The sequence below is a fragment of the Schistocerca serialis genome, chromosome 8 (genome assembly GCF_023864345.2).
Source record: "Schistocerca serialis cubense isolate TAMUIC-IGC-003099 chromosome 8, iqSchSeri2.2, whole genome shotgun sequence".
Classification (NCBI taxonomy): Eukaryota; Metazoa; Arthropoda; class Insecta; order Orthoptera; family Acrididae; genus Schistocerca; species Schistocerca serialis.
Window position 1 is genome coordinate 460,182,539 of NC_064645.1, and position 22,119 is coordinate 460,204,657.

Below are 22,119 nucleotides of genomic sequence, written 5' to 3' on the forward strand. Positions count from 1 at the left end.
GTCGACAGCTTAAGGTCTTGACTTAATTATCATTTCTTAAGTAATAGGACGTAGTTTGTAGTCCTCGACGGCGAGTGTTCATCACAGATGAGGGTATCATCAGAAGCGCCCAAGGTAAGTGTTATAGGACCGCTATATACACAAAATGGGTGGGCAGTAATCTGCGGCTGTTTGCTGATAACGCTGTGGTGCAGGGGAAGAAGTTGAGTGACTGTAGGAGGGTACAAGAAGACTTAGACAAAATTTCTAGTTGGTGTGAAGAATGGCACATTGCTCTAGATGTAGGAAAATGTACGTTAATGGGAATGAGTCGGAAAACAATCCACTTCTATTGGTGTACAGAATAAGTAGTGTCCTTGTCGATTAAATACTTAGCCGTAACAGTACCGAGCGATATGAAATGGAGCGAACATTTAGAAACGGTAGTACGGAAGGTGAATGGTCGACTTGCGTTTACTGGAAGAATTTTGAGACTGTGTGGTTCATCTGTAAAGGAGACTGCGTGTAGATCACTAGTGCGTCCCATTCTTGAGTGCTGCTGGAGTGTTTCGGGTCCCCACGAGGTCGATTAAAGGGAGACATCGAGGCCCTTCAGAGTGGGGCTGCTACATTTGTTACCGGTAGGTTCAATCGATTGGTCAGTATTACGGAGATGCTTCGTGAACTCAAATGAGAATGACTTTATGGTAGATGACATCCTTTTCGCGAAACAGTACTGAGAATATATACTGGACCGACATTTCACGTTGATTGTAGAACCATTCTAGTGCTGCCAACGTACATTTCGCGTAGGGACTACGAAGGTAAGAGATATTAGGGCTCGTACGTAGGCACTTAGACAGTCGTTTTTCACTCGCTCTGTTTGCGAGTGGGAGAGGAACGGAAGCGACTAGAAGTGGTACAAGCTACCCTCCACCATGCTCCAAACGCTGACTTTTGCAGTGTGTATCTAGATAAGACGTACTTCCAAAACACCATCGCTGCTGGGTCAGCACAGTAACGTCTACCTCCCAAGTTCAGGAATGCGACATAAAATATAAAGACTTGACTTTGTTATACTAAATCTCACCTGACGCCATGAGCTGCATAAAGTGGCACATGGTCTTGATGGACGTCTGCGTTGGATAATGGGCAAACAGCTCAGGCAAGAGAGTCTGCAAAGAGAGAAATGCTTGTTAAGCAAAGACAAATGTTGTCGACGGAGAAAAAGCTTTGATGGTAGTAGTCTTTGTTGTGCTGTACGAGGATAGTCCATCATTCGATGTAACAAGAGCCCTCACGTGTATAAAAACACCCCGTGAGAATTAAATTCCATGTCTAGATAGAGGAGATGATCAAAGCTTTTAAATGCTGCCGGTAGATGGAGGTAGCTGTGCCGTTGCCCTCCAAAGTACAGTTTCAAGGTGGAGGGGTTGACTGATACGGGTAGTCGCCGATTAAAGTGTGAAGTGTAATAATATTTTTGCTTTCAAAGAAAACGTTCCAGGTGTAACTCATCACCACCTAGTTAAAGCCTACGGAGCGAGTATAAGGTCACAAAAAACGTGTGAGAGATCAAAGGTCACCGCGACGAAGCGCCTCTAACTGTATGGCGAAATCACAATCGTCCAGTTTAAACACTCGATTGGCCAGTCCACTGTTTTTTTTCCGTTCAGTTGTTTTTTTTTTTTTCAGTTGAAAGATACAACTGGATGAAACTAGTCTTTGCGGCCATGATCAGGTATAAGCATATTTTTCACCTACTCTCAGGGTGCGAATGGTTTTGGTTTCACTCAGTGCGAGACAAACGGCTGACACAAGTTTCTGACTGCTATGTCAGTAGCTGTATGAAAGCTTTCACTCAGTTTCCCGATAGGAGTGTTTCCTTGTAGATACTTCTTCAGCCTTTTCGGTTACACGTGACCCATGACAAGGGTTGCCAACATTTTAAAGACATGTAACATACCTTATTTCAAAGAGAGTTAAATGAAAAGTACATGTCTAAAAATGAACTATTTTCAGAATTTATGTGTTATTTATCGAAATAGGAATTTTTCGCACTTCTGGCCTTAAGTATCAATATTTGATTAGTTTTGAACAGTTTAATAACTGGCATTGCCTTACAAATTTATGTTTAAAGGAACAGTGAGGACTTGATGTTAGATTTTCAACTTCAAGAATCAGGCCGCTAAACAGGTAGAATTGGAACTGTCTCAACATGACAAGTAAATTTGAAAGTTCATTGTAATCTTCGCTCCTTTCAAATCTTCATAAAAGACTTTTCTTATTAATTGCTGAGGCCATGGTCCTTTCCTCTAGTTGGTTTCGCACCCATTCCCCATAATTATTTTTCGCTGAATACTGCCGTGATGTGAACAGCAAGCTTAGAGGATACCTTTTTTCTTAACTGGATAATTAATCACGTGCTTTTCAAACATATCCTGCTGCTTGTCGTAAGCTTATTTTCACGAAAAATGCTTGTCACATTCGTCAGTTTTCTCTGAAGGCTTTACCAGCCTAGTATTTGTCTAGACGATTGTTGGGAAAACGCCTAAAAGACTCAGACTGGCCGACAGACAGAGTACAGACTAGTTGCTATAAAATGATGAATAATTCAGCCAACATGCAAAACTACAACGGACTATAGGGATCTCTTTTGATTCGATTGCTGCCACAGTTTCACTTGAAGGACATGAATGAATGACTGAATGAATAATAGCCCAACCGGCAAGTAAAACTATTACATTTCACTAGAAAGAAATGAATGAATGAATGAATGAATGAATAATAGTCCAAGCGATACGTAAAAGTATTACTGACTGAGTTGATTGTTTTCATTTGGTTACTCCTGTCAGTAAACGTAAGTCAGGTCGAAGGTTTATCTCAGCGCAGTCGTAGCATTCGTGTGTGGCAGACTGCACATGAACTCAACATCACTGGCAGGGCAGTCGATATGTTGCATAACACGTCGGACTACCAGAGGAATTCATGCAGCAACTCTTACCTGTCAGATGAGAGTGAAACAAAGCGAATGGTGTTGTCTCGCCAGCACTTCTTGCTGTATTAGGAGGAGCGCAAGTCCATTCGTGTTCCGAATCGACACAGGGGACGAAACGTAGGAGCAAATTGTAGCAACTAAGGCAAATAAAATGTCAGTGTCATGGACACACCCTCCTTTTCCCCTGACAAGATTCAAAATAACAGTATCGGCCAATAAAGGTATTGTCATAGTTACTCAGGACATGCAGCTTGTGCTACTGGCTTATGTCCTCACCCATGGTGTAATTGGACGTCCACCTCTAGCATTACTTTACCTCAACAGTGGTTGTCGATACCAGTATTACTTTTCGTATTTTGGACAGGTCGGTATTATCTCAGTTGTTTTTCTGAAAACTTTCATATAATCTTATAAACAGTATTTTATATTTGGATCTAAAATTTATCAAAAGGAACTACTTTATAAAATATTTTAGTTTCGATGTTACAATCGATAAATACTGGTTCAGAATGTACAGTTAAAATTATTTTTTAGAAACATTTGAAATTAACAATTGTTTGCACACTTAATATTTCTGTTAATAATTATCCTGTACTGTTTACTACGTTTATTTCTATATTAATTTATGAAATAATAATAGAAATTAATAATGTAACAAAAACTAGTAGGAATTCACTTATTAAGAAAAATTTGAACCGTCTGGAATATTGTTATTTCCGCAGAGTGTGAAAGTCATAAGCTTGCATCTGCTGTGATCGGACGTATTTTCTATAATAGGCGTCAACGATGTAATTTCCGCTTCGTTAATGTGAAAAATCAAAACACTATATGAAGTACTAAAACGTGAGAAAATCAGTGGAAAATATATATACGTAAAAAAATTCTATAACAACATTCTTCCGATTTATTTGGTTCAAACCAACAGTGAGGACCTGATGTTAGATTTTCAGCTTCAAGAATCAGACCGCCGACAGGAAGAAATGGAGCTATCTCAACATGACAAGCTAAGTAAATTTGAAAGTTTATTGTAATCTTCGCTCCTTTCAAATCTTCGTAAAAGACTTTGCTTATTAATTACTTGGACTGGACATTGTTTAATGTGGACAATAGATGGAAGAAGGAAGGAGGGGGGGGGGGGGGATACAATGGGAACACGCGTTAATATTGCCCCGCTGGAACGGTTGCAGACAACGATTCGGAGGAAGGACTGAGATTACGTTCGACAGGTGTCGTATTTCTGCACGAAAACACCCAACTACAGTTGGCTACGACGAAGGGTGATTTTGTTCAGATTTTCCGATGGAATACATTGGAACGTCGTCCAAACGGACTGGATCCCGCACGAAGCGATTTGACGTCTCTTCGGTCTACTGAGGAACCCTGCGACCGGTCGTCACTTCAGAAGCCATTTATACTTTTTGCTAGGTGACTCCTGCACATGGACCCTGATTTATTTCATGCTGGTTACAGTATACCTATTTTCCGACGAAACAAGTGCTTGGACAACCATAGTGACTATCTGGCAAACTAATATGTGCCAGTAGCTTAGAGCCTCTGTGTACCTCTAGAATAAATCTTGTGTCTCAGTGGACCATCCTTAAATGTAGCCTTAAGGTAGACACACAAACACGCACTAGGACTGTAGATAAAATGTCGATATATCGATTCTTTTTCCAAAAGTATCGATTATTTAGGTGGCTTACCTTCTACGATATATCGATATCGAAATAACAATATCGATGGCCGATATTTTTATATTATATTTTTTGGAGATTTTAGGTAAATATTTGAAGTTTATCTTTTGATATTGTAGTAGAACTTAAATTTACTTTCACTGTGTGAAGGTGTCTTACTGCTTTATGAGCTTTCATCACGTCCAGACATTCTCTTTAATTGTGTGAAACAAGTTAGTATAGATTGGACAAAGAGGAAGTCCGATTGCACTGAGGGGTAGCGACGTGACTGGAATCACAAGACTTCCGTTCTGAAGAAATAGCACACCAGCTGCGGTAAAAAATAAATAAATAAATAAATAAAATAAAAAAAATAAAGCCGGCATTTTTCAAAAACAGCTGCTGAAAACTATGAACAAAAATCTAAATGACAAGATTAGTCTTTTCGGTGGGCGGAGGCGTGTGAGGGAAATGCTGACGTAATCGGCGCTCGGCGCTACTAACGCAAACTGCAACGTTTAACTTCACCACGCAATTTTGATACTACAACTGCTAGGTCTCAGGCGTTTGCAGAAATCAAAAAACGGGGAAGTCGATATGAAGTGTTCTGGACAAATCCGATATGTGACGAAACCGAACGACGGACCCATCAGACACCGTTTATTGTGCCACTTACATGCAGTTACCATTGTTAGCAAAGTCGTTATCGCCGAGAGTGAACGTGCATGGTTTTCCTTCCAATTCTTGCTCTAAGGAGGATAAGCAGGCTGTTAGTGTGTTGATGTACAGATATAACAAATAATAAATCAATGCTTAAATATACAGCTCTAAAACCGGTAGTATATTTACAGTGTTTAATCTTGTGTAATACATCTCGCTCCGTCATGTGTAATTTTGTATTGTGTTCTTTGACGATAGAGTCAGATGTATTTCGCAATGATATCAGTGTCTGCAGTTGTAGTACTGGAAGGCTAAACTCTTTGAAGGAAGGGTGATGGGTGGTTAAAGAGAGTGAAATAAATAACGTATAAAATGCACATTCGACCCATCAGTTGTTTTTATTTTAAACCCAAATATCTACCACTTTCGCTCTTGGACTATTTTTACGGATGAGAGTTAAAATGTTTTAAGCAACCACATTGTATTAGTCATTACTTAAAAAATGTAGTGCTTGGCATGAATGTAAACATGTGACACAGTACTATGAAAGCAAACATACGAATACTAAGTGTGTACAGAGCAGTACTCAAGAGCAGATCAGGACTGTGAAACAGATAACAATGATGACCCCTTTTTATTGGCCGGCCGAAGTGGCCGTGCGGTTAACGGCGCTGCAGTCTGGAACCGCAAGCCCGCTACGGTCGCAGGTTCTAATCCTGCCTCGGGCATGGATGTTTGTGATGTCCTTAGGTTAGTTAGGTTTAACTAGTTCTAAGTTCTAGGGGACTAATGACCTCAGCAGTTGAGTCCCATAGTGCTCCGAGCCATTTGAACCTTTTTATTGGGAGGAAAACATGCATTGGAAATTGGACTGTCTGGGTAGAGAGCGGATGAGAAGCTGTCAGCAGGGCGAACTCGACTGTCACAGAGTAAAATAAAAGTTATATTTCGCATCTCAGAACGTGTCATGATATACTTCCAGTTTTTAACCAGGCAGAGGCAGGCGAGCTATCTGACCTGCAATAGAGCTAAAACACAAGGGAGCAAGATTATGCAGAAGCTGAATGAGTTAATGGAAATAGTGCAGGATTGAGCTCCGTCTTCGAACTCTGTACTCTTGGACTTTGGTCCAGCGATTCAGCACTCATGGAGCAGCGCTTGTACCTGGCTAGAATACGTGAAGACAGAACGTCACATACTAAGTGGAAACGCGGAAAATATACAAGATTATTATTAACTTCTAGTGATCCATGTTCAGACGGAGAACTGGAATTGTAAAGCAGTAGTCAAAGGGCGGAAAGTATTCATATCACGTAAGGTCATGGGCTGAAAGAAATGCAGAGTGTATGGGGAGATATGGCGAGAGATGGACCGTTACAGAAAGACAGAGGTAGAGGGGGAATAGAAATGGATGAGACATTAATGACCTCAATTTGATTTTGGTGTAGTATCAAGTAGTCCTTAGCGCTAAAAGTCATGTAACAAGATAAAATAGCTATTCTTTTATTCTACATCGTGATTATACCTTTGTTTTGTTTCTGGCAAACAACATTTAGTTGGTGGGATGAGGGAAGCAAAGAATCTCAGGGGCAGAATGGGAGAATACCTAATGCGGTAAACCATACAGTAACACTGTTAGGCAAAGCCATGCGCGATTGGTAAACCCCGTGGTTCTGTCGGCGTCATCCTCATCCACATTCTCAGTGAAATGTACTCAAACCCTTTAATGCAAGGGCATGTGACACGACTGTGCTCAGAGATACCAACTCATAATTTAACTACAGTTAAATTTGCCCAGGTGTGCAGCACTTCGATACGGCAATCCCCTACATAGTAATTCCGCGCTGTTTTCGATTACTGTTCTATCACATAACACATTAAATCGCTGTTTTAGAACGAAAATTGAAATAAATTATCAAACGGTCGATCGGGAAAAACCGCATTTTTCAGTAAGAGGCAGCTACATGAAGCTGTTTGCTACTGTCGTCCCACCGTATGACTACACTTTTTTTGTTTTTTTTCCGAACCTCATTGTCCACCTGAGCCGGTAAACAGCGGAAGCTAATTACTGGCTCACCGGTCACGCAACTGCCTCTCTTCAACCTGCTTCATCGGCAAATAAGGCTTCGGACGCTCCTGTGATTGCCGAACTGCAGTATAGAGCGCGTTACGGAAGAGGAGACGAATAATACATCAGCATGTCACCTTTGTTCTGGTTCCTTAAACGCGTTTTCTAAAAGAGTCTTTTTGGATTGCGTCACTGATTAGATATATGCTTGCCATTAACCTCACTTTTTACGCCTTCTTTCTGTGGAGTTATATTAAAGATAGTGTGTATGAACGAAAGCACGGGATCTGACTGATCTGATGCTACAGCCACCATTTAGAAGGGTCTGCTATAGCGAACATTGCAAGAGATTTGACACAAAGTCAACATGTATTCAGGAAGTATAATTCTCCTGAAACACAACTAGTTCTTTATTCGCACGAAATAATGAGTACTATCGACTGCGGATATCAAATTGATTCAGTATTTCCAGATTTCCTGAAGGCTTTTGAAGTCGTTCCTCACAAGGGACATCTCACCAAATTACATGCCTATGGAGTATCGACTTGCTTGTGCGACTGCATTCGTGATTTTCCGTCAGAAGGATCACAATATTAACCGATGGAAAATCATCGAGTAAAACAGGAGTGATATCCTCCGATCCCCAAAGAAGTGTTATAGTCATATTGCTGTCCCTAATCTATATAGACCATTTATGGGACAATCTGAGCAGCCGTCCTAGATTCCCAGGTAGATGTCGTGTTTCTTGACTTCCGCAAGGGGTTTGATACAGTTCCCCACAGTTGTTTAATGAACAAAATAAGAGCATATGGACTATCAGACCAATTGTGTGATTGGATTGAAGAGTTCCTAGATAACAGAACGCAGCATGTCATTCTCAATGGAGAGAAGTCTTCCGAAGTAAGAGTGATTTCAGGTGTGCCACAGGGGAGTGTCGTGGGACCGTTGCCATTCATAATATATATAAATGACCTTGTGGATAACATCTGAAGTTAAAGAGGCTTTTGTGGATGATGCTGTAGTATATCGAGAGGTTGTAACAATGGAAAATTGTACTTAAATGCAGTAGGATCTGCAAAGAATTGACGCATGGTGCAGGGAATGGTACTTGTATCTCAATGTAGACAAGTGTAGTGTGCTGCGAATACATAGAAAGAAAGATCCTTTATCATTTAGCCACAATATAGCCGGTCAGCAACTGGAAGCAGTTAATTCCATAAATTACCTGAGAGAGTGATTTAAAATGGAATGACCATATAAAATTAATCGTCGGTAAAGCAGATGCCAGACTGAGATTCATTGGAAGAATCCTAGGGAAATTCAGCCCGAAAACAAAGGAGGTATACTTGTTCGCCCACTGCTTGAATACTGCTCACGGGTGTAGGATCTGTACCAGATAGGGTTGATAGAAGAGATAGAGAAGATCCAACTGAGAGCAGTGCGCTTCGTTACAGGATTATTTAGTAATCGCGAAAGCGTTACGGAGATGATAGATAAACTCCAGTGGAAGACTCTGCAAGGGAGACGCTCAGTAGCTCGGTACGGGCTTTTGTTGAAGTTTCGAGAACATACCTTCACCGAGGAGTCAAGCAGTATATTGCTCCCTCCTACGTATATCTCGCGAAGAGACCATGAGGATAAAATCTGAGAGATTAGAGCCCACACAGAGGCATACCGACAATCTTTCTTTCCACGAACAATACGAGACTGGAATAGAAGGGAGAACCGATAGAGGTACTCAAGGTACCCTCCGCCACGGCTTGCGGAGTATGGATGTAGCTGTAGATGTAGATGATGCTGTTGTTTACCGTTTAGTAAGTCATCAGATCAAAAGCAATCGCAAAACAAACTTACAGACGATATCTGTATGGTGCAAAAACTGGCAGTTTTTTATGAATAAGAAAAAGTGTGACATGAGTACGAGAAGAAATCCGTTATATTTCAGTTGCACGATGAATCACATAAATTTAAACGCTGTAACTTCCACTAAATACTTAGGAATTACAATTATGAGCAACTTAAAATGGAACGCTCACATAGACGATATTGTGGGAAAGGCAAAGCAAAGACCGTGTTTTACTGTCAGAAGACTCACAAGATGCGACAATTCTACTGAAAAGACTGTCTCCCCTGCGCTTCTTCGACCTCTGCTAGAGGATGCAGTATGGTATCTTTACCAGACGGGATTGACTGAAGACATCGAAAAGATTCAAAGATGGACAGCTCGTTTTCTATTATCGTGAAGTAGAGTGTGACGGGTGTGATAAGCGGGTTGGGGTGGCACTCATTAAAACAAAGGCATTTTCCGTTCCCGCGAGATGCTTTCACGAAATTTCCGCCACCAACTTTCTCGAGAATGTGAAAATATTCTCACGAACCTGCGTAGGGAGGAATGATCATCGCAGTAAAATAAGAGAAATCAGAGATGGCACAGAACGATTTAAGTATTCATTTTTCCCTCCCTGTGTCAGAGACTTGGACAGTTTAAAGGAAGATAGTACTAAGTACTTACACCAACAGCGATTGTCAAATACACTGGAGAGCGCAGAGAGAACAGCAAAAGATAAATATGAGTGTATAAAGAAGGTTTTCTCTGCCTCGTGATGACTGGGTGTTGTGTGATGTCCTTAGGTTAGTCAGGTTTAAGTAGTTCTAAGTTCTATGGGACTGATGACCATAGATGTTAAGTCCCATAGTGCTCAGAGCCATTTGAACCATTTTTTTAAAATAAAGAAGGCCATAGATGAAGCAGCGAAAGAAGCCGTTGGAACATATGTGAAAAAAATGAAACCAGTTTGGTGGGATGCAGAAAGAGCAGACATGGTTGAAAGGATAAAAATAAACTTATTTGACATTCCTAAATATGAATGACAAAGTAGAGCTAGATATAGGACACTAAACAGAGAAGTAAAAAGAGAAGTGATACAAAGGAAAAAAGGCATGGGAAGAAATATGTGAATATGTAAGAAGGATGGTTGGTGGAGCTCGTAGTGCTAAGGCCCGAAGAACAATCAAGTCAACACGAACGTCAGCTAGTGAATTGTTACATCATAAAGTTCTTAAATACTGCTATGAAATTATATGAAAATAACGCAGTCAGAATAAGGACTTGGATTAGTTGGACAGAAGAATTCGATGTGAAGAAGGGTCTGCGGCAATGATGTGGGCTGTCACCAACACTCCTTAAGCTGCATCTAGGAGCAATTCACCTGACTTAGCATTGAAAAAGCCAAGTTATGAGGGTGACAGTAGACGGCAGCAAAATATTTAGCCCGTATTTTGCAGATGACCAGATTGCAAGGGTAAAATATGAAGATGATCTGAGCTGTAAAAGAAGAAAGCTTAAACAAGAAGACAATAAGGCTGGTCTGAAGATGAACATGAAGAAATTTGAGTACTTGGCTGTTGGAACGGAAAAAGTAAATAATTTGGAGGTAGATGGAGAAGTAATTGTAGGTGTGGGAAATGCAAAATATTTTTGTGTATTATTTAACGAGCAGGGGACAAGCAATGCTGGAATCGCTAGTAGGTTTAACAACGGCGCTGTAAGAAGGGTAGTGAACTCTATTCTGTGGAACAAAAAGATAAGATGAACAACGAAGGAGGGAATGTGTAAGACTGGAGTCAAGATTCTAGTTTTGTGCGGGGCAGAAGTCTGGGACGTTAACAGAAGAACTAAGAATAAACTGCTTGCCACTGAGATGGATTACTTAAGACGAAACACAAGTTATTACTAGGATGGATAGGATAAGAAATGACGTAATCCGGCAAGTGATGAAAATGGATAGGAACATCTGTGAAGTCATCCAACAAAAACAGCTGATGTGGGTTGGCCATTTGAATAAGATGAATGAATACGATACTACAGTGAATACCGTCCTAGCGGAAGAATAGGGGTCACCAACGACGCAACTGACAAAATGATGTGGAGAGGCAATGGAGGAAAGGAATATGAACGGCGAGAAAAGTGAAGACAGAAGAAGAAGGCTACTGCGGGCGGAGGAGTGGCGCCAGCCGTAGATAATCCGCAAGAAGAAGAAGAATAAGAAGAAGAAGAAGAAGAAGAAGGTATCCTGTATTACCACGCCAGATGCTGGCCACGTATAGCTGGCAAATGCAGTTCCTCTCGGAGACCCCACACGCGGATAGGTCCATCGCGATGCTGTATGCAGAAATGAAACTCGCTTGATAAAGAGGACTCGGTGCCATTTTTTCCTATGTCAAATGTTGTTGGGTGCCTCTGTAGCTGCTGTTGACGTGTTGACGGAAGTCGCAGCAACTGTCACTGTTCCGAGAGTGTGTGCTGCTTAAAACGATGCCACAGTGTCCCTAAAGGTGAGTGCCTGGTAGCAAACAAGCACATCTCGTGCCGTGGTGTGGCTGCACGGCCGAGGAAACCTTATGTCTATCCTCTCGGACGCCAGGCGCTTCGATCCGTAGAGATCGCGCACGACATTTAGTAGGCCCTCGTGAGAGTATCGATTCTTTATTAACATCACAGTCGTAGGATCCTGGCCAATATAGAGAAGATATAAACCGCAGTATCTAATTTGCTAGTGCTAGTAGAGATTTCTGCTTCTTCCACGGGACGTAACACAGTCTTATCAGAAAAATCTTCATTCAAGTGCTGTTTAGACTGTAATCTTTCCTTGTACACAGACTATAAACGTCATTACTTCTACCAAATTTTTGCGATTCTGCTGAAATTTTCTTATCCAAGCTTTTAGTACACTTCACCTCAGTCTGACGTTTGTTGTATGCCGCCTCACGGTGTTTCGGTTTTAGTGGCCAGTAGTCCTATTTAAGTTTTTTCTTCCACTTAATACACCTCCGTTTGGGCATCATAGCTGCATCCAGCACATGAAGGCGATATAACATCTACATCTGCAGCTACATTGCTACAGTGCAATTCATACTTAGGTGCCTTTCTGTTCGCCAATCCTCCAGAAAATATGGAGAATATAAACTTTACATTTAACCAAGTTCATTTCCGTAATCTGTCCCTCTTTTAATCCTGACCTCGTGAATTTTTAATTGGTATTTTGCGTCAAGATTCGATAATCTATAATTAATTTAAACCCTCTTGTATGGTTATCCCATGTAAATTTACGTATATTCTTCTGAGCAAAGGATGTATTTTCCACTCGTAATTCATACTGTTGTAAGGTGGGGTTCTTTTACAACTTACAAACTGCGTTTACGTCCAATACGACATAAGTAAGCCCCTTCAATGATAGAAAAGATAGTTTTGTGCTCGTTCATTAAAAACATGTATGTGACTGACATCGTCTAGTACCCTTAATTTATTGTATAATGTCTGCATGTTGGGTGACTGCGGAACAAGCAGAGATGTGAAACTTGTGGTAGAACGGAAGGACACAGGAAGCTCACACATTCCTTCGGACAATAGGACGGGACAGTAGCTTCCGGCGCTAATCCCGGGACCCGTCCATTAGCTGCACCAACTGCAAAGCGGAAACATGAGTCCTGCAAGTAGGCGTGAGAAAACGGCCTGGTGAGCCAAAAACACATGGCACCAGGTATTCGCGTACTTTCCTACGGAAATAGAAAGAACTTCCAGAAACTTCGATCTGGATTATAAACTGTAATTGGTCGGCGTTCAGAAACGAGCGCCTTCCGGAAAGATGATTCGCCAACTTTAAGGGGGAGAAAAGACTTTGAGGAGTGAAAAGTTGAGAGAGGTAAAAAGAGAGTGGTTGCGGGGTCGTGGAGCAGAAGAGTCGTCTTGGAGGTCCACGGAAGTCGACTGACGTCTTCGGCTGTAATTTTGGTGAAGTACAATTTTGCTGTTATCTCGCTGAGGCGAGAAGTTCTGTGGTAATAGCTTCTGATCATTACGGTGATCTTCCTTGTGCACCGGCGTGTAGGAAAGTGAATTTACATTGGTGAATTACGTATTCCACTCCTTTCTGCACTGTTTCACACTGCTCATTGAGATAGTAATTCCTTCTTGCTGTTTAGCACAACGGGGGATGTCAGTTACTCCGCGCCTAATCACAGATCGCGAGCACATTATAGGGCAGAGCCAGATAATTTAAGGACCAGTATTAATACAGGGAGACTGTGAGATTTGTAATCATTATTTTGTTTCCTTAAATTGTTTTTTTGATGAATAGATGTGTTAAAATCAAGCCATTTATCCTTTAGTAGATAGTACACTCATGCTCATAAATTAAGGATAGTGCTGATACATGGTGAAACAACGCTCTGGTGGGCAGTTTGCGGGTTTAAATCACCTCGGGGTATGACCATGCGGTTCATTTGACCTGCGGTCGTCACGCAGTGCCGCTGGCAGCAGTCCACATACGCACATGTGTGTCCGTACATGTCAGAGTACGCTGCAGCAAGTAAGTGTCCAGACGTTTTCAGACGTGCTAACGGTGACTGTGTGTTCAAAATGGCTCAAAGAACACATATAGATGACTTTATGAGGGGTAGAATACTAGGGCGACTGGAGGCTGGTTAAACACAGCAGGTTGTAGCACGGGGCCTCCGTGTGCCGCAAAGTGTGATCTCAAGATTATGGCAACGATTCCAGCAGACAGGAAACGTGTCCCGGCGCTACAGTACGGGACGTCCACAGTGTACAACACCACAAGAAGACCGATATCTCACCATCAGTGCCCGCACACGGCCATGGAGTACTGCAGGTAGCCGTGCTCGGGACCTTACCGCAGCCACTGGAACAGTTGTCTCCAGACATACGGTCCACAGACCACTGAACAGACATGGATTATTCGCCCGGAGACTTGCAAGGTGCATTCAACTGACCCCTGGTCACAGGAGGGCCCGTAAAGCCTTGTGTCAGGAACACAGTACATCGTCATTGGAACAGTGGTCCCAGATTATGTTCACGGACGAGTCCAGGTAGTATAGTCTGAACAGTGATTCTCGCCGGGTTTTCATCTGGCGTGAACCAGGAACCAGATAGCAACCTCTTAATGTCCTTGAAAGGGACCTGTAGGGAAGTCGTGGTTTGATGGTGTGGGGTGGGATTATGATTGGTGCATGTACACCCCTGCATGTCTTTGACAGAGGAACTGTAACAGGTCAGGTGTAACAGGACGTCATTTTGCACCAGTATGTCCGCCTTTTCAGGGGTGCAGTGGGTCTCACCTTCTTCCTGATGAATGATAACGCACGGCCCCACCGAGCTGCCATCGTGGAGGAGAACCTTGACACAGAAGATAACAGGCGAATGGAGTGGCCTGCCTATTCTCCAGACCTAAACCATCGAGCATGTCTGGGATGCTCTCGGTCGACGTATCGCTGCACGTCTTGAAACCCCTACGACACTTCAGGAGCTCCGACAGGCACTGGTGCAAGAATGGGAGGCTATACCCCAGCAGCTGCTCGACCACCTGATCCAGAGTATGCCAACCCGTTGTGCGGCCTGTGTACGTGTGCATGGTGATCGTATACCATATTGATGTCGGGGTACACGCGCAGGAAACAGTGGCGTTTTGTAGCACATGTGTTTCGGGACGGTTTTTTCAACTTATCATCAATACTGTGGACTTACAGATCTGTGTCGTGTGTGTTCCCTAAGGGCCTGTGCTAGTAGCGCCAGTTTTGTGTAGTGCCACGTTGTGTGGCACCACATTCTGCCTGGAACCGCAAGACCGCTACGGTCGCAGGTTCGAATCCTGCCTCGGGCATGGATGTTTGTGATGTCCTTAGGTTAGTTAGGTTTAACTAGTTCTAAGTTCTAGGGGACTAATGACCTCAGCAGTTGTGTCCCATAGTGCTCAGAGCCATTTGAACCACATTCTGCAATTATCCTTAATTTATGAGCATGAGTGTATTTTCCTGTACCAATTAATCTTGTGTCTTGTGTACATTTTATAACTTATTCGTTAAATGGGGGGACTGAATTTTGTCGGCTTATCCTGACATTCTATCGTACCCACCGGATAAGATTAGGAAACGGGTACGTTATCACACGATAATTTACATAATTATCGAGATTAACGTACTCCTACTGGGGAACGTATATGTGTCGGACGATTTCAGTAGCGTTAAAATATCCATTCCGCAAATTACTACTTGTTCGTGCTCATGGCATATCTCCGCCATCAATAGCCAGTAGAAGAAGTGGAGTTACGTTATACTGTTCCAATACATGCACCAACCTTTCCCCACTCTCATTCCTAACATACTCCCCATACATTCCAATACCATTCTACTCCTCTCTTTCCCTATTCTGCTATTAAAATCTCCTGTCAATGTCAGTTGATGACCACTTACAAAGGCTTCTATAGCCTCTATCAGCATATGTTCAAACTCTTCTTTTTTTACTTCCAACGACGTCTTCAATAGGGACATACACTCCCACCATCACTACATTCATGGCTCTACCTCTCAGATTGAGCTTTATCAACCTTTCAGTAACTGCTTCCCAAGAGGTTATGTACTTTGACCGCCATTCGTTTAGAATGATGGATACTCCTGCTCTCGCCCTACTGCTTTTGTCCACTCCTCTAAAATAACGCGCGCGAACTCAAGCAGATATTCAAAACCAGTACCTTTTTTTTTTGTTTCGGAAAGTACAGCTTCAGCATTGTTATGGTGCCTCATATGTATTGGAACTTCCTGTTGTTTGTTACGCATGTCGCATACATTTCAAATATCAAAATGCAAAGTCCACTGGGTACGAAACACGATGACCTTTGCTCCGCATTGCGGGTAATTTGGACAGAAGCCGACGTGTTAAGGCCGTTGGCTGTGTCCTGTCTTAGGTATTTCTCAGACGTTACCTCAGAATGAGTCTGCATGAAGACGTGCCGTCGTGGACAACTTCGACACAGAAGGTACACGACTGACATCCTTTGGCTCGCACGTCCTGAAGATTTCTCGTCCACTGACGACACCTGGTCGTGGGCTGTTGACGGACTGGCATGCCAACACTCGCCAGCAGCTGAGACTGATGGACTCTGGCATACTGCTGAAAAAGCATGCGATGACGTACCCGTGTCTGTCACACACCCCAGTTCGATTTGGTGGCCAGCTGGTTCACAGTTGTAGTTATTATCGGAGGTGGAAACTCCGTGTTCGCAACCATTATGCCATGCCCCCAAATCGACCACAAATTTCAAACATATACTTTTCTCCATTGCTTATATCCTCGGTAGTACGGAGACGTTATTGTCAGGATTTGGCAAATTTTAATTTACTGTTTAACTTTGAGCCCGGGTGCCCTTCCTGATGCCACAGTCGTCAATGTAACCCAGAGTTATCCTCACAAGGGAAGTGTTTCTCATCGCACAGCTCGCCAGACGTGGTGTCCTTCGTGGGTGCTGCACGTCCTGAAACGACCTGCCTGTACCCCACGGAACGTAGCCTGCCTCCTCATAGTGATATGCGACCTTAGCGCTTTCCATGGGCGGTTCCCGGCTGCTTTTGACGTGTAAACCACACTATTTCTTTAAGAAAATGGACGTTTCTAATACAGCTGCGTTATCGACTGTCGAAGAAGAGATCTGAGACACATATTAGTAGAAGCTATTGGGTAATTTAGTGGAATCTCCATCCCATTTTCAACTTTAAATGGAACGTAGTGAAAGTATAGTCTTTAATGTCAATTTGTGCATGCATAATATTTCACACTATCGATACTGCGTTGACTACCATCACTCGAAGTAACATACTTCATCAGATATACATTTAAAGATCGAGATTCGTTTCGCAATTTCATGTGAAATGATGTGATTTTTTCGAAACTGCTCACCACCACTAAAAAGAATATTAGTGGCAAACTCCAAACATGAAGCAGTCCATAAAACCCAGAGATAGGTATATATGTTTTACAGATAATTTTATAATAACAAAAACTACCCGTGGTCTAGGGGTAGCGTCTTTGATTCATAATGAAACCGTATTCGGTCCCGGGTTCGATCCCCGCCACTGCCTAAATTTTGATAAATAATCAGCATTGACGGCCGAAGACTTCCGGCATAAGAAGTCAGCCTCATTCTGCCAACGGCCTTGTCAAAGAGGGCGGAGGAGCGGATAGAGGTTCAGGCACTCTCTTGTCCTAGGGGTGGGAAATGGCGGAAGAATCAGCAATGATCAACGACATGAGGACGCAGAAGGCAATGGAAACCACTGCATTAAAGACACGTAACGTGTATCCACAGGACATGTGGCCTGTAATTGAAGAAGTGTCATGATGATCTCTCCATTGGCAAAAGATTCCGGAATAGTCCCCCATTCGGATCTCCGGGAGGGGACTGCCAAGGGGGAGGTTACCATGAGAAAAAAATTGAATAATCAACGAAAGGATAACGTTCTACGAGTCGGGGCGTGGAATGTCAGAAGCTTGAACGTGGTAGGGAAACTAGAAAATCTGAAAAGGGAAATGCAAAGGCTCAATCTAGATATAGTAGGGGTCAGTGAAGTGAAGTGGAAGGAAGACAAGGATTTCTGGTCAGATGAGTATCGGGTAATATCAACAGCAGCAGAAAATGGTATAAAAGGTGTAGGATTCGCTATGAATAGGAAGGTAGGGCAGAGGGTGTGTTACTGTGATCAGTTCAGTGACCGGGTTGTTCTAATCAGAATCGACAGCAGACCAACACCGACAACGATAGTTCAGGTATACATGCCGACGTCGCAAGCTGAAGATGAACAGATAGAGAAAGTGTATGAGGATACTGAAAGGGTAATGCAGTATGTAAAGGGGGACGAAAATCTAATAGTCATGGGCGACTGGAATGCAGTTGTACGCGAAGGAGTCGAAGAAAAGGTTACAGGAGAATATGGGCTTGGGACAAGGAATGAAAGAGGAGAAAGACTAACTGAGTTCTGTAACAAGTTTCAGCTAGTAATAGCGAATACCCTGTTCAAGAATCACAAGAGGAGGAGGTATACTTGGAAAAGGCCGGGAGATACGGGAAGATTTCAATTAGATTGCATCGTGGTCAGACAGAGACTCCGAAATCAGATGCTGGATTGTAAGGCGTACCCAGGAGCAGATATAGACTCAGATCACAATATAGTAGTGATGAAGAGTAGGCTGAAGTTCAAGACATTAGTCAGGAAGAATCAATACGCAAAGAAGTGGGATACGGAAGTACTAAGGAATGACGAGATACGTTTGAAATTCTCTAACGCTATAGATACAGCAATAAGGAATAGCTCAGTAGGCAGTACAGTTGAAGAGGAATGGACATCTCTAAAAAGGGCCATCACAGAAGTTGGGGAGGAAAACGTAGGGACAAAGAAGGCAGCTGCGAAGAAATCATGAGTAACAGAAGAAATACTTCAGTTGATTCATGAAAGGTGGGAGTACAAACATGTTCCGGGAAAATCAGGAATACAGAAATACAAGTCGGTGTGGAATGAAATAAATAGGAAGTGCAGGGAAGCTAAGACGAAATGGCTGCAGGAAAAATGTGAAGACATCGAAAAAGATATGATTGTCGGAAGGAAAGACTCAGCATACAGGAAAGTCAAAACAACCTTTGATGACATTAAAAGCAACGGTGGTAACATTAAGAGTGGAACGGGAATTTCACTGCTAAATGTAGAGAGAGAGCGGATAGGTGGAAAGAATACATTGAAAGCCTCTGTGAGGGTGAAGATTTGTCTGACGTGATAGAAGAAGAAACAGGAGTCGGTTTAGAAGAGATAGGGGATCCAGTATTAGAATCGGAATTTAAAAGAGCTTTGGAGGACTTACGGTCAAATAAGGCAGAAGAAACAGATGACATTCCATCAGAATTTCTAAAATCATTGGGGGAAGTGGCAACAAAACGACTCTTCACGTTGGTGTGTAGAATATATGAGTCTGGCGACATACCATTTGACTTTCGGAAAAGCATCATCCACACAACTCCGAAGACGGCAAGAGCTGACAAGTGCGAGAATTATCGCACAATCAGCTTAAGAGCTCATGCATCGAAGCTGCTTACAAGAATAATACACAGAAGAATGGAAAAGAAAATTGAGAATGCGCTAGGTGACGATCAGTTTGGCTTTAGGAAAAGTAAAGGGACGAGAGAGGCAATTCTGACGTTACGGCTAATAATGGAAGCAAGGCTAAAGAAAAATCAAGACACTTTCATAGGGTTTGTCGACCTGGAAAAAGCGTTCGACAATATAAATTGGTGCAAGCTGTTCTAGATTCTGAAAAAAGCAGGGGTAAGCTACAGGGAGAGGCGGGTCATATACAATATGTACAACAACCAAGAGGGAATAATAAGAGTGGACGATCAAGAACGAAGTGCTCGTATTAAGAAGGGTGTAAGACAAGGCTGTAGCCTTTCGCCCCTACTCTTCAATCTGTACATCGAGGAAGCAATGATGGAAATAAAAGAAAGGTTCAGGAGTGGAATTAAAATACAAGGTGAAAGGATGTCAATGATACGACTCGCTGATGACATTGCTATCCTGAGTGAAAATGAAGAAGAATTAAATGATCTGCTGAACGGAATGAACAGTCTAATGAGTACACAGTATGGTTTGAGAGTAAATCGGAGAAAGACGAAGGTAATGAGAAGTAGTAGAAATGAGAACAACGAGAAACTTAACATCAGGATTGATGGTCACGAAGTCAATGAAGTTAAGGAATTTTGCTACCTAGGCAGTAAAATAACCGATGACGGACGGAGCAAGGAGGACATCAAAAGCAGTCTCGCTATGGCAAAAAAGGCATTTCTGGCCAAGAGAAGTCTACTAATATCAAATTTCTGAGGATGTACGTCTGGATTACAGCATTGTATGGTAGTGAAACATGGACTGTGGGAAAACCGGAACAGAAGAGAATCGAAGCATTTGAGATGTGGTGCTCTAGACGAATGTTGAAAATTAGGTGGACTGATAAGGTAAGGAATGAGGAGGTTCTACGCAGAATCGGAGAGTAAAGGAATATGTGGAAAACACTGATAAGGAGAAGGGACAGGCTGATAGGACATCTGCTAAGACATGAGGGAATGACTTCCATGGTACTAGAGGGAGCTGTAGAGGGCAAAAACTGTAGAGGAAGACAGAGATTGAAATACGTCAAGCAAATAATTGAGGACGTAGGTTGCAAGTGCTACTCAGAGATGGAGAGGTTAGCACAGGAAAGGAATTCGTGGCGGGCCGCATCAAACCAGTCAGTAGACTGATGATCAAAAAAAAAAAAAAAGAAAAACCCAACTTGTGTGTACTGTCTGGCATAGACTGGCAGAAACGTCTATATTTCCGGCCACTGGGCAAACATTGCACTCGTTGGACTGTGCAACAAGGATTGCATGAAATACATTATTTATAATAAACACCATCGACTTCTGATGATAATCGTTCTATTTGTTTAATAAGGAAGACCCAGCAACCTTTAGAAAAGATAAGGTGAAAAAAAAACTTGAAAGAAGGAAAGAGACGCACGTAGCAGTCAGTTGCAATCCCATTAGCTTTTCTTATTCTTGAAAATCTATATTTCGGTTACAGATAGCCATATTCAGTGCATTTTCGTTATATTTCTACGGACTCGTGGCAGTACATGTCACCACATGTTCTTACAGCTGTATATGCAGAAGGACAGCCATTCCATCGATTGTCGTTTCGTTTTGGGCTCAAAATGGTGAACTCAGGTTTCATCACCTGTCACAATCCGGGACAAGAAGGCCTTCCACCCAGCTCAGAACCTTGCAACAAAACAAGACAAATATTTTTTCTGTGCGATTTGTGATCCACCGTTAGACACCGTAGGACCCATCTTGCACATGCTTTTGAATGTCCAACAGTGCGGATAATTGCATCCACACTTCCGTTGCTGATTGACGGATGCAGCACCAACTGCCGGGTCGTAATATGTCTGTCCTCGAGAATGAAAACACCAGCTCGCTGCAACACGTAAGGTGTGACAGCCGTGGATGGCCTCCCCGACCGCTGCAAATCGTCGAGCTCCGCCGAACCGCCTTCTGATGACCTCACCCTCCGTGCCCAGCGACTAACTGTACTTCTGTCCACAGCAGATGCTCCATAGACTTTGTACGAGCGCTTGTGAATACTCCCCACAGTTTCTTCCTCTGCAGTGAGAAATTCAATGATGACACATTGCTTGTGGCGTACACCACATACAGACGCCATTTTGAGACTGTCCTACAGCTACGCTATCTGTCGGAAGTGACGGAAACTTGGCGCACTCACTCAGAAGGCGTCAAATAATACATACATAAAGTTTCGCATTCGTAGCATTGTTTTGGGGTGAGAAAAAAATGCAGTGCACTACTTTCTAGGCAACCCTGGTACTAAATTCTAATTTTGACTTAAAATCGTTGACGCACCTCATTGGCCACGTTCGTCTCCACGGGACAAACATCTGACGCACCACATTGATTATTTCACGTTCCACAATGTAGAGAAACGTCAGATTCCCCGCTGTGACGTCACCAGCTGCTCGTCCATGGGCGTTTCCACGTCCCGTGAGAGGACAGCTTAACGTAGGGAAGTCGTGAGCGCCGTCTGTCTATGATTCGTGTAAACTTTGTCTTGTGTGTTGTTCATGCACAGATTCTCTGAGGCTCACCTTGCGGAACAGCGCAACAGTTGCTTAAACGATCCCACTATCATCAATCCTCTGCACGCAGTCGATCCGATCCTGGTTTGTGTTCTTGTCTCACAAGTTAGCGCGCTACATGTTATACAGTACGACGAGATGCTGCGTTACATACGCTGCGCGGAGTGGCCGTGCGTATTGAGGCTGTCAGTTAATTCATTTATCCGTTTCTAAGCAG

The 22,119-nt window shown here is 42.8% G+C and overlaps 1 protein-coding gene across 1 annotated transcript in view; it reads right to left on the reverse strand.

Annotated features, from left to right (window-relative positions):
* LOC126417069 (lipase 1-like) overlaps window positions 1-22,119 on the reverse strand; it is a 167,600-nt gene that overhangs the window by 35,770 nt on the left and 109,711 nt on the right. Inside the window, exon 5 of the mRNA XM_050084962.1 lies at window positions 1,070-1,154. Within this exon, the coding sequence (XP_049940919.1) occupies window positions 1,070-1,154 (85 nt within the window). The remainder of the gene's footprint in view (window positions 1-1,069; window positions 1,155-22,119) is intronic.